General features: G+C 41.0%; 1 protein-coding gene across 6 annotated transcripts in view; it reads right to left on the bottom strand.

Moving 5' to 3' along the window:
* The window catches only part of qkia (QKI, KH domain containing, RNA binding a), an 80,252-nt gene that overhangs the window by 50,268 nt on the left and 16,943 nt on the right, over positions 1–13,041 (bottom strand). For all 6 annotated transcript variants that reach the window (XM_031748763.2, XM_031748765.2, XM_031748764.2 and 3 more), the window contains exon 2: positions 385–527. In XM_031748763.2, the coding sequence (XP_031604623.1) occupies positions 385–527 (143 nt within the window). The remainder of the gene's footprint in view (positions 1–384; positions 528–13,041) is intronic.

The following is a 13,041-nucleotide window of genomic DNA, read 5'->3' as shown; positions in this document are numbered from 1 at the left end:
TGCATGAGCAGTGAGCAAGTGCTTACAACAGTCATGAGATATGTCCTCAGTGCTGACAGACTGCAGAACTATCAGCAGCTGTCGTTCCCATGATGACACATCATAAAGACACATGGCCTAAGGCAAGAGGACCAACAGTGTGTGTAGAGGTATTTCTGCACAAGGACCAGTGTGTGAAAGAATGTCTTTATCTGTTAACATGAACTTATATGAAAAATAAAATGTAGTTTCTCGATAAGATTAAGATTTCTCTTAATGCACTAATTACTTTTCCTCTGGCTCCAGTCTAAATATTAATCCAGCAACCATTCAGGCAAATGCTCTGATATTACTGGCAATGTGATGCAACAGCAAAAGTGAGAGACATGTAACCCTGATACTCACATCTGGGTACTCTTTGACAGGCACAAACAGTTTTTCCTGCAGGTGAACGATGGGTCCGACTGGTTCGGGCAGCTCCAGTGGGTGTTTGTCCACAAGGCCATTCACTGTGTCGCTGTACATGTCTTTACGCACTCTGTTGATCTCTGAAAGACAAAAACATGTAAAGTTTGGTAAGCAACTGCATAAAAACAGAGCAGTGACACTTAAAAAAAAAACGGTGCTAGATATATCACTGTCATATTGATTTTGACTTATGGGGAAAAGCCTAATGTAGCATACAAATCTTTGCCTTGCGTAATGTTTGTCTTTTACAGATAAACAACTGTGTAACTTGGGTAATATTAACATAGCCTTTGAGTATAAAAGCGTGTGAGCATTAATGCTTCCTGCTTTCTACAAAAAAAAATGGCTTTTTTTCCCAGTACAAACTGCTCTGAGTAGAAACAATGAATCTGTGATTGTGTGCAAGTTAGTCTATGAGCTGGAGACAAAAGTTAAACACTGCACTATTTACAGGTTAATGCAACCGACTTCCCGTTATTTCCCCTCAGAGGTTGTTCTCTAACAGAGCAGCCTGTGCAAGAGCCTGAGCAGGAGACCAGATACAGGGGAATCACTAAGGCTTAGGTATATGCCGCCTTTAGATCTGATCCCCCTGTCAGATAAAACTAATGGACCTCTCTCTCTTCCACACGCACATGCTGCCAACTCAGTCATACACATGTTCAAGCACACCCTATTTTTACTCCATGTGTAGCCCGATGCATACAATCAAACCAGTATGTCTGCAAGTCCTGGTATGTGACAGTGAAACGAGTGTCGGCTGCTGCAGGGCATACTTCTGCTTTCCAGGTTACCCTCAGAGTACGGTCATAGTGAATCCAAAAGTGCAAAGACGACGCACTTTGACGTTTGTGCCATAATCATATGATCTGCGAGAACACTGGTATACAATTTAAAGTGATAAAATGTTAAAAAATTAATTGTCATATAACAATATCACTGACATAGTAAGACAGTGTTTACCTTCCCCCAGCGTGCGCGTGCACAACAAGACAAGCTCTTACATGTTTGACAGCAAACCTCCGATGATGATTTAGCACCTAAAAACTGAGCTACTTCAACATTCCCCACCATAGCACGTACAGGAAAACACGCCATCGAGTAAGAACCAGGCTAAGCAGGCACGTGAGGAGCAGATTCTAGCAGATGGTGATATGTGACCCCAAAGTAAACAAATGAGTCAACCAAGCATTGCTAGAGAACTCAGTGGTTGCACTCCATATGACAAGAAGAGCAAACAGTGAATGGATGTTACTGTAGCAGGTACATGGTTGTAAAGGAGGCCTTTAAGCAATGTTAAAAAGCTCAACCCAAGACACTGACACCTTTTTTCCAATAGAGTCACACTTTGAATTAGGCAGTTTGTCATTAATGACAAATACCCTTCATTTACTTGCACTTCTAAATGCTGCTGCTTGCAAGCTGCAAGAAATAAAACATTGTTCAGTAGTTTTGTTTTCTATATTTTCATAAATATCACTATTGCAAGTTTTCCTGAAATACTGTGATATCATTTTGTGGCCATGTCACCCACTCCTAGTATGAAACAGCATGAACTAAATGGTAGAGCTGGCAAGGCCTCGAGGAATCGTGTGTGCAGGGTGGAGTGGGGGCGGCTGCTAGGCACTTTTTCCATCACCCATGAGACCTTCTGGCAGTAGGGAGCTCTATATTAAACTGCAGCAGGGGAACCTGACACTCAACCATAGATGCCCTCAGTAAGGCATGCATGACAGGCGAAGCATAACCCTGCACTTATGCAAAACTGGATAGGTGGGGTGAAACTTACTTCATCAGCTGCTTGTTAAAATTTGCAATTATAACAAAAGACAAAATAGCAGCATTAGAAAGGGCAAAAATGTCCCAACAAATCTCCGCAAAGCAGTTTTCCCTGCTGATGTCTCAATTACATTCACAGGCAAATCTTTCTCTCCCTGTCATCTTAAGCAGATTAATACTTGTTGGAAAGCTTTTACTACACTCACAGTAATGTAATGAGTGGTGAAAAATAAAGTCATCCTTAGTTTATCCATCAATGTTCCTGTTGAATCACATAACTGTGACACATTTCCAAACTTGGTGCGAGAAGAAAAGAAATTTCCTGCATTTTTATCTAATTTCGTATTATGAACAGCAACTGGTGCTGTGGTTTAAAAGTGCCAACAAAATGTTGTAATTTTTGGACAGTGGAGAAATTTTTCCCTTATATATTCACTTTATGTCCTACAAGACACCTAAATACAACATTTTTACTGCTAAACTTAAAAAGAGTGTCATCTCCGGACATGGCAATGAGACTAAAGATTTGTCACCAGTGAGGTCACAGACACTGACCAGCAAACAGCTAAAAAACATCTGGTCTGCAGCTGTGTGGACAGCACCTGTGGAAGACAGTGGAAGAGTACAAACAGGCAGCCAGGAGACTCGGCCCAACTCCTTTCCAAACCACATGACCTCAGTACTGTGAGGACCAGAGATACTCCCAGCCCTTCCCAAAGATGAATTCATCCTCGTGGTATCTTGCACAGAAAACAGATTACATCAGTCCTAACCAAAACAGCAGCCAGGCAACGTCTTAGCTTTGGTTTGACACAGGGAGTAGACCACGATGGAAGGACAAAACAAACAGCATACAGGGAACACAACATAATTGATGACAAATCAACATGTATTGTGTTTTAAAGAACCCTTGAATCAGTAAAACCTGAACACGAGCAGGTTTAATTTAGTTTCTTCATCTTAAAAATAAGTAATCACCACTAAAGTGCAATTAAACCAAGTTCTATAAGCCTTCTCAAGACAATGAGTGAAAAAAAAGAAGAGTTATTCAACACCAGTAAAAGCAAGTCAATGACAACTAAAGAAGAGATCTGTAACTTAAATTAAGAGATCACTTCTCTGTATACGAGGGCGTAACTGTGCTTGATGTGAGTTTCATATTTGGAGTCACGGTTCGGTATGTTTTCTCTACAGCAGAGAAATCATCCACAAAAAAAATCCATTAAGTTTTTAAAACTTTACAAATGCATTCACACGTGCTCGCCTGGCAAAAATTCAACTGCAACAATAAAAGCACTCAAATGCTGTGAACAGTCAATAAAGAGAAGCTCGGTTTAGTGTCAAGCATAAAACAAATCAAACAAAAAACACAGTTAAGAATGCAACATAACATAACAACACAGTTAAACTGAACAAATAAACATTTCCTGCTTGTTGCTTCTATTTGACAGATACTGTACCGATACTATATCAGCAGAATCCTTGGTACTATTATCCTTATTGTAACTGCATCGTAACCACTCTTGTTATGGGGTAATTCAAGAAAAATACACGTACAGTTACACCTATATCTAAATTTTTTATTACACTAGGTCTGCATCCGGGAACTGTTTTTTTCTTCAAGTTAACAAAAGAAAACAAAAGGTGGTATTCATATGCGACAATGCAATCCAACAACCACCAGCGGCCCCCCCCACCCCCTTCTTCTAATTCTATTTCCTCTTGCTGAAATGTCACATTAACATAAGGAGGCCGCGCTGGGCCATCAATGGAGACGTGCAGCATTTGACAACCTCTAATTTCTGTGCGGCAACTCTTTTCTGAAGCGCTGCGCTCACCTAAAAATTACCCCCTGCCTCGCACGGCCGACAAAATCATTTGTCTAGCTGTCCACCCCGGCAGAAAAGGCTGATTTTGTAACAAAGCGTGCATGTGGGGATCACTATCTTGGATGGGGGTTGGGAGGGTGTCGCCCTCTTGGAAAAGAAAAGAGAAGGGGGGGAAAGACGAGACAATCAAGTGGAGCGAGAAAAGACGTTAGCCGCTGAATGAGACTTTTTCTTGATAAGTGGTATTAAATGCAAAACCCTACTAATGCCACAGTAAACCCTGCAACTATGGTCACACATCACCCAGCTCAGCGTGTCATCTCCAACCTGACTCAGCTCTTCACACAGACAACTCTGACAGAAAGAGTTGTGCGTTTATTTACCTGTGGGGGTGGCTGCACATACACACAGGAAGAAAGCGTAATATATCTGTTTAGTTTTTTTACTCAGACATCTGTCAGGAAGAAACAAGTATCGACCTTGAGAGCAGGGTGAGGGCACAGTGGAGGGTTTGATGATACAAAGACGGAGAATTATAACCACAGTGCTGAGCAAGCAGAGTGCAGCTGAATTCTTCTAGACTCACGCTGCTCTTTTCTGCCTCAATTTAAGTTAAAAAAAAAAAAAAAGAAAGAAAAAGAAGAAGCAGCATTTCACTTTATTGTTCTCTCTCTTTTGTTTCTCTCAGCTTCTGCCCTTTCTTCTCAAATTTGCGGTGAAAAAAGAAAATGTCACAGACTGAGGCTGCATATCTGTCTGCCCTTTGTCAAGCAAAAGAGACAATTTCTCCTCATCTTCACCGTGATCTTAGCAATGGTTAGAGACGTGTAACTAAAGGGAAGGGTGTGGGAGTGACGAATGGCAGGTGAAGCGCTTTTAAAAGGCAGTGGACTGAGAAATATGGGAGAGGAAGTGTCTGTAAGATGGGAGCCCATATTCAGTGAGGTTTGGGGAGTGCATATTAACTGAAATGTTCATTCTTGACCTTGGAAGAAAAGACAGATTGGGGGGGAAAAAAAAGAAAAATCCTAAATCAACATCTGCTCACTACCTGCCAATTATTTTAGCCTACCATCAGTGTGTGGCTGTCAGCATCTCCATTTGGCTTAAATGCACTTTTTTGTACCCAGCCTCATCATGTGAAAACATCAAACTCTTTGATAAAGTTTGTGAGAAGTTAAAGAAATCTCATTTGATTTTGTTTTGGTGAAATTTAAGAAGATGCCTGATTTTCAGTGTCCATTTCAAGGGGTCATATTACTAGAACGTACATGTTTCAGGGGGTGTTTTTTTGCCCCTGACACTTAAACACACCTGGGTTATATGTGGTACATGCAGAGGTCAGTGGATTTCCTGCTATTTTGGGGAATTTTATAAATTAAACATGTATGTAATGATGAAATAAATAAAACCCTTTAAAAAAAACTAAGATTTTAAAAAATTCTGATATCACACAGGTCGTTTTTGTTTGGCAGAAAACCTCTTGGGAACCCTGATGTGACTGTAAGTGATCTGTAGAGACCATAAGGATCATACATATGTTGATTTTAATCCTAATTTACCTTTAAGATATAAGCCACTTGATGACTCTTGGTTTTATTTACCTATAGATTTAATTTGAATCTAAAGTTACGGCAAAATAAAATATGGTGACATGGTATAACAAAATAAACACCATACATGTGGTGAATTTTAAAGCCAATTTATCCTCAAGATATAAGCCAATTAATGCCTCGTGATTTTGATCGTCTCAGGCCTCTACATTTAATCACAGCATGACAAAAATCTCATTCTCATATAACAAAACAACGAGGCTTGAGAGAGAAAAGGCAGCGTCACTGTGCCACCTTTGCTTCTAATTGGTTCTTTAGCAGGCAGTCAGACTAGCACTCCCAAACAGAAGCCATTATCCCTGTCAGGGCACAGCCAAAGAAAAAAAAAAAAAAAAAAAAAAAAAAAAAAGGGCATAGACTTGGGAATTATGTGCACAGTGAAGCAAAAGATCGAGAGCAAATCCATTATGTGTATCGAGTTATTTAAGTGTGTGTGACACCGTCAGCCAATCACAATTGGCCACTGCAATCTCATAGACATGGGACAGAGAAGCTTTTCTTGTATTTACCCAGCCAGATGTTTAAAAACATGATCACACAGGGGCAGCCCATGCTGAACTAGGGCAAACAATTCATTAGAGCTTGTGATGAGAAAAAGCACACGACTAAAAAGAATAGCCAAGTGAGGTAGGACAAGTTTGGAATCTAAGGTAATGAATTCAACCACAGCATGAGGAAAAACACAGGGAGTGAAACAGAGAGGAAGGGAGATCAAAATTGGAGCAAAGAGAGAGGAAATAGAAGAGCGAGAGTAAAATTAAAAACAATGGAGAGGTCCAGCAGGAGATCCTGTAATCAGGTTTAAGACAGGTGAACATCACTCAACTAGACCTGCTCCATAAGAGAATGGGAGCAAGTCCATTAAGAGCCCAAAAATAGACACGTTCCATAAATGCTTTGTCCTCACCCTGTAGCTCACAGCAAACCGTCCTCTGACCATGCAGAGCACATCTGTCCCAGTAAGTACTCTGCATGTGTGAGAGACTGTCAAGAGCGGGAGTGAAAGCAAAAGCAATATAATGGTTGAGTAATCAGTGTGATCGGCTTTGCCTAAGGAAAGCTGCTTTAGATGCCTTGTGATGCCTGGCATTAGCCTGATATTATCTGGCACCTGAAGCAGATTGAGTCCAACACCAATTAATCTTCAAGCCAAAATGATCAAATGTTCAACCCTGCAGAGAGACCGAGCGAGTCCTTCCAGTTTAGGATGATTTAAGATCAAAAACCTGTAGTGTTCAAAAAATAATAATCCTCTTCATGCTTGCACGTGCATGAATGCTCAATTCATGTTTTAAACAGAGGAGGGGGGAGTGACTGGGATTTCAGGTATATATAGACCGAATGTGGCCGCATCCAAAAAACTACAGCAATCAAAGATACACCTAAATGTGGCGGTGCCGAGTGAAACAAGACTCGGGCGAGGAACAAGCCTTTTCACTTAAAAGCTGTGCACTTCAGCAATCACAAAGCCTGGGTACCCGTTGCAAGCGAAAGGATTTGGGCATTTAATGCATTCCTGCCCTTTATTCACGGCACAGACGACTTTATCCAAGACGACACTCCACTTCAACAGTTTAGGGGTTTGGCAGGCCAAGCATATGAAAGACGGGGGTTTCTTTTAAAGCAGAGAGCAGAAGTATAGCGCGCACTGGTGGGGGTGACTGAGCCATGAAAACGTATGCATTTCTGGGTCTTATCGTCAACTCACAGCTGTCTCTCGCTCCCCCTCCCTGTTTGTGGAGGGGAGAAAAAAAGTTTCCCTATGCTTCTGTCTTATTTTCACTTGCATATCTTTGATTTACCAGTAGGCCTACACTGCTAAACCCTTTGATGTTCATGCACAATCTATTCCTGCGCTGTTAATGAGTGTGCTGTCTTATAAACATAGTAACGAAAATAGGGGTACGTTTTAAAATATCCAATTCTTTACACTGGGGAACAAATGTAATTTAATCATTATTAATCAGTATTAATCTTTATTAATCAGTGCCGAATGTTATGTCTGATATGTCATTTGTTGCGCATTGATAGTCCCCATGAATAAGGTAATCACAAGTCATGTGACTTTATGGTTTCCAAGTAAACAGCAGCAACACTGTACAAAGAGGATTTAGATAACTGTGGATCAACATTATTCAAGCCAATTAAGCCAGTATTGTGCCTTTGGAAATGGCTACATCAAACACACCAATCATTTGCGAAAGCTTCACCCGAGTGTGTCTATTAGCAGCATAGCCGTGTTTCTTGCAATGGTTATGTGGCTATATTGAGCAAAGCACACTGTTATTTGTCCCCGGCAGACCACACAAAGATTTGTCTTTTAAGCACAAAATTCACAGTTTGTCTCTTTGCTGACCTGCAGCAACAGCAATACAGAGAGGCAATTTTGCAAAATACAATTTTATTGCTGGAAGATATACACTTAGTCTGAGCAACCCAGACAGCTGAAGCACAATATAAACTTTGGCACAGAACATTTCGGGACAGAATGAGGCCAAAAGATTTTGTCACCCATCCCTTACGTACGGGTTGCTCCAATAATATGGGGCTGCTCAACATTCTACAAGGACAGGAGAAATGATATGCAACTGCAGCGACTAACAACTTTTTATTGTACGAGAGTACTGAGAAAGGCTCGGAAGAGTACTCATTAAATTTAAAATTTGTGCCAAGAGGTCGCTGTGAATGCTAATGCATTTCAACTGTCAAATTCTAAGTAGCACTAAAAAAATTACAGTATATCTCAATTTTGCTTTAAAGCAACTTATCTACACAGTTGCTTAACCCTGACATGTGGATATAAGCGCTGACCCCCACAGGCTGAGGGGGGACTAAAAGGCTCTAGACAGAAATGACGGTGCGGTTTGCAGCCAGAGGGAGAGATTTATGTTGTGTGTCAGGGATTTTCCTGAGGCAGGCTGGGTAGAAAGCTCCAGCGTCAGGTCTTTAAGTAGATAGGCCACTAAATAAACGACTGGCATAACCAGGTTTCTGGATTCTCTCCTGCCTGTGCCTGGTTTAAAAAAAAAAAAAGAGAGAGAGAGAGAGAAAAGAAACACAGAAAACACATTCACACGCACACACTTTTACCCATCACTTGGTTAAACTGCAAGCCACGAGAGAGTGGAGCTACACTTTCAGGTAAATTAGGGATGGACGAACAACGAAAAAAAAAAAAAAAAAACGCTTACGCACAGCAACGGTAACAATCTCTGTCTGCGACATAAACTATAGCTGGGAAACAGCAGCAAACATATAAATGCTGTGCGATTGTACACGCACATCTATATCCCAGCCAACTCACTCCCTGAAAGCAGCACGTTCTGCTCTCTGATCATCAATAATGAGCAGAAGCTGCCTGAAAACACACACACGTAGATAATAACTCACACAACATTTAAGCTATGGGCTCGCCAATGCTCTGATATCATGCGCACAAATGCACACATAAGCACATATGATACATATAAAAACAAACATCCAGCCAAACATTAAAACACCCACACACACACGAGCTAATGAGCCTGTGTGTGTTTGTAGGCAAGGCTCCCCTGAGACAGTGAACCCACAGAAATAACACTACACACGGAAGGAGGAGGGAAACTGCCTCGGAGAAAATCTGCTGAACAAATACAGCAGGAAACAAGAAGGAAATGGTGCTACATCTCTCCTCTAGCTTGCCTTAATAGCCACTGCTTTATATTTAGTCTGGTGACAAAAAGACAGATTAAAAACAGAGATTAGAGAAACACACAGCTGCTCTACATTACGCTGTTCTCCACAGTCTCACGACTCGTGACTGGTGAATTTATTTTATCATGATGACTGAGAGCAGGGGGAAAACTGAGCTGCAAAGTTGTAGTTTGTAAAAAAAAGAAGGTGAGCCTGTTAATATAACGTCATCTACTTTTAATAGCTGAGCATTAGGACTATTACAACAAATGTGTGCATGCTTGAAACAGAAAGCAAAAGATTTTTGTGCGCAGAAAACCAAGTTGGTTGCGAAACTACACTCAGAAGTCATCAAGTCAAACTAAACTGCACACAAATACGTCAGAAAACTGTGACGTCGGGAGTCACGGTTTACCGCCTTCTCTAGTCACCTAAGAAAATATATATGCTCAAAGTGGAGTGTGTAGGTGTCTTCGTGGCAAAGAACAGCAATCAGTAAAGCCATTAATCATAACCTGTAGCAAATGCTAGGTTTTCAGAGGCTGTCAGAGTGACTGCATGCAGGAAGGGGGAAGAAGTGCCAGGCTGAGTATGGCTTTCTGCGGCTGCTGACACCAACAGTGACGGTGTGCTGTAAAAAATATGTGTCATTGCACATTAGTTTGGTGATTAAACCGAGTAAACAGACAGTGAAGAAGAGGAGAGAGGATCCAAAGGAAAGGTGGGGCCAAGGGTGAGGCGATAGAGAAGCAGGAACAGCCTGCAGATCTGCATTTGACTGGCCACAAATTCCTTCTACAGATTGATAATGACTGTAATGTTTTTAAAAAAAATCTTCACATACATAAACAACAAGCTCTACAACAGATGGTATAATAAAGAGAGAAAATAAAGAGAGTCTAAAATCCAGAGAACAGTGAAAAAAAAGCTCTACAAGGGGTTTAAAACTGCCCAAGTCTACCTAGGATGCTTGCTGTTATTTTAAAAACAAACAAACACTGGGCAGACCCAATAATGATCAGATTTAGATTTTTTTTTTTCCTGTTTACAGCATTTCGAAGATGAATAAAAAAAATTATCCATCTCATTTTTAAAAAGCATCATCACTTTAATTTCAGTGACATTTTCTTTTCTTGCAAAGTGCTGTGAACAGTCATAAAAAGCACCACATTAGCACCGTGCACATAGTCCTGTGTGTGAACTTTGAAAGACTCGGGGTTGTCTAACAAATCAACAAAATGTCTTTACCTTCCCGCAGCAGCAAACAGCCCTTGTAAAACAAAAGAAGCCATTCGATTAGAGTGACTGCTGTCACTTGATAACTCCCATCAGCAGTGAAAGCTGAACAGGTGCAGATACCCCTGAAAAACTTAAGACAAATATCCTTTTGTGATCTCACAGCTGGCACCTTTTGTTTTAGTACATATCTCAAATTAAAAAAAAAAGAACAGGATTATTACTAAAAGGTGATTACTAAAGCTATTAAGCTGCAAAAACATTCAAGGTTAATGCAACATGCCTTTGGGATGGTCTGGAAGAAAAAAATAAAAAAAAATAAAAGACAAGCAGAAAATTTTTTTGCTATCTTTTGCCATTCGACAACATTTTCTTTTTAAAACCTGCCATATTTGTTTACATATGGCACTACATTTTAAAACAAAGTACCAGTCTTTGGTAAAAAGAGGAATATGTCTCCAAAACTCCTGTCCTCACATCAGGACCGCCTTTCATCCACACCAAGATGACATTTTCAGTTGTGTTAAATGCAAACAAAGTCATAGGACAAATATAACAACTGGGATAATTTAAAGGTTTGATTAACCTACAGTAATGATTCACTGTAAATCAAATAAATAGAGAGAACATTTAAAACCAAGCCCAATTCTAAACAAAATAGCCCAAACAGGCACCATATGTGGTAGTTTTTTTGGGAAACACGCAAACAGAAATGATCGCATACCATAGCCTAATAATGAAATAAAATTATTATTTAATAATAAATTTGAAAAAAAGAAAAGATGTCTGATATCCAATCAATCATATGTGGCCAAAATAACAAGGTGAATTGTTTACATGTTTCCCAGATGACACACTGCAAAAACCTATCCTCCTCACTTCCCTCAGCTAAAGGCTGAAATTACTGTTTCAGACAGTATCTGCAGAGCTATTAGGACTTCAGTCTAAAATTAGAAAAGGGGATCATCACATTTGATGATGTGGAACTGCTTTATGGGGCTGTCTGTTGGTGGGGGGCAAGCTGGCAGCTCAATGAGCCAGAGGAGTGCCAGTTTTGTGCACTCAGTGGGGTCTACCATACAGAGTGAGGCAGGGGAGGGCAGCTCAATACCGAACCATAATGGTTTACTCTTAATAGCTGCCCGCGAGGGGCCAAAGTTCATTACTCTCTGCGTGGGGGGACTTCTGATCGGTCGAAACTTATAAGTGCAATTGCACTCACACATTTACACTTCAGGGAGGCACCCCAAGGGGAGTGAGCAAGGTGGAAAGCTGTGGAAACTGTTTACTTTCCTTCACACACACACAGATACAATTCCCTTACAGGAAGCACCGGTACAGGAGTGCGGTACTTAACAGAAAGCTTAAACCTCTTTCTCATTGCTAATTATTCAGCAGTTTTGGAAAAAAAATAAGTTTGGTGCTAATACTCTCCTCAGCTCACCTTTTAAAGTAGCCCAACGTGCTAGCTCAGCTGGAAAAAAAAAAAGACAACCTAATGCACACAAATGCAGACTCAGACTGCTTCTAAAATACCAGGCAAAGGCTATTTTACTGCTGCTTTTGCCATCTAAAGAGGGAACGATATGTAGCGTTAAATTGGAAGCCAAAGCAATAGTCATTTAACAGGCTGGCTTTAAGAGAGAAGCCTCACGAGCTGAAAATGGTTTCACAAATTTGAGAGGAAATACTTTGTCTCCAAAAAAGCAGCGGCACAAGGAGAAAGCGCATCTGCTTCCCTTACATAGAACCTCCATCTGTGTGGCTCCACACATACTACAAGCTATGCTTAGTTATGACGGAAACTGTTAAAACTTGTGGGTTAATTAGTAATAACCCAAGCACACAGAAAAACTAGATTGTTCTTCTGCATCCTGTGGGAACTCATTTCTCCACCTGGCAGACAAAAGATTGACCGTGCTGTGCGGTGACACACAAGAACCCTTCTCTTACTTTGCTTGCTGCCCATTTAACTCAACTTTCCGCCAATGTTTCAGTCAGGACTGTTGACACACACACACACACACACACACACACACACACACACACACACACACACACCACAGGCACACACACACACAAACACACACACACACACACACACACACACACACACACACACACACACACAAATACACACACCTCACAACAATGCGGAGGATGCTATGTAAAGTGAAGCACAGGATGCATTCTTTGAGCTCCACAAGATGTGAGAGTACGAGATAAGGAATGGGAAGAATAACAGGATGAAGAGTCAGGAAGCTTGCTGATGTGGTGTGTGTGTGTGCACGCATGTGTGCGTGTGTGTGTGACTTGGCCCATTTTGTGTTGACGCTCGCCTTCTGGACGGTGAAAAAAGGAGGTATCCTTTTCCTCTTTCCATAACCTGGAAGGGGCAGGAGGGAGTTCAAGAAAAGTGTCATTTCCTGTCAGTGGCAGATACAACGCTCGGCCTCAAAGACGCA

This window comes from Oreochromis aureus, linkage group 19 (assembly GCF_013358895.1).
Source record: "Oreochromis aureus strain Israel breed Guangdong linkage group 19, ZZ_aureus, whole genome shotgun sequence".
NCBI lineage: Eukaryota > Metazoa > Chordata > Actinopteri > Cichliformes > Cichlidae > Oreochromis > Oreochromis aureus.
This window is presented reverse-complemented; position numbering and strand designations above follow the sequence as displayed.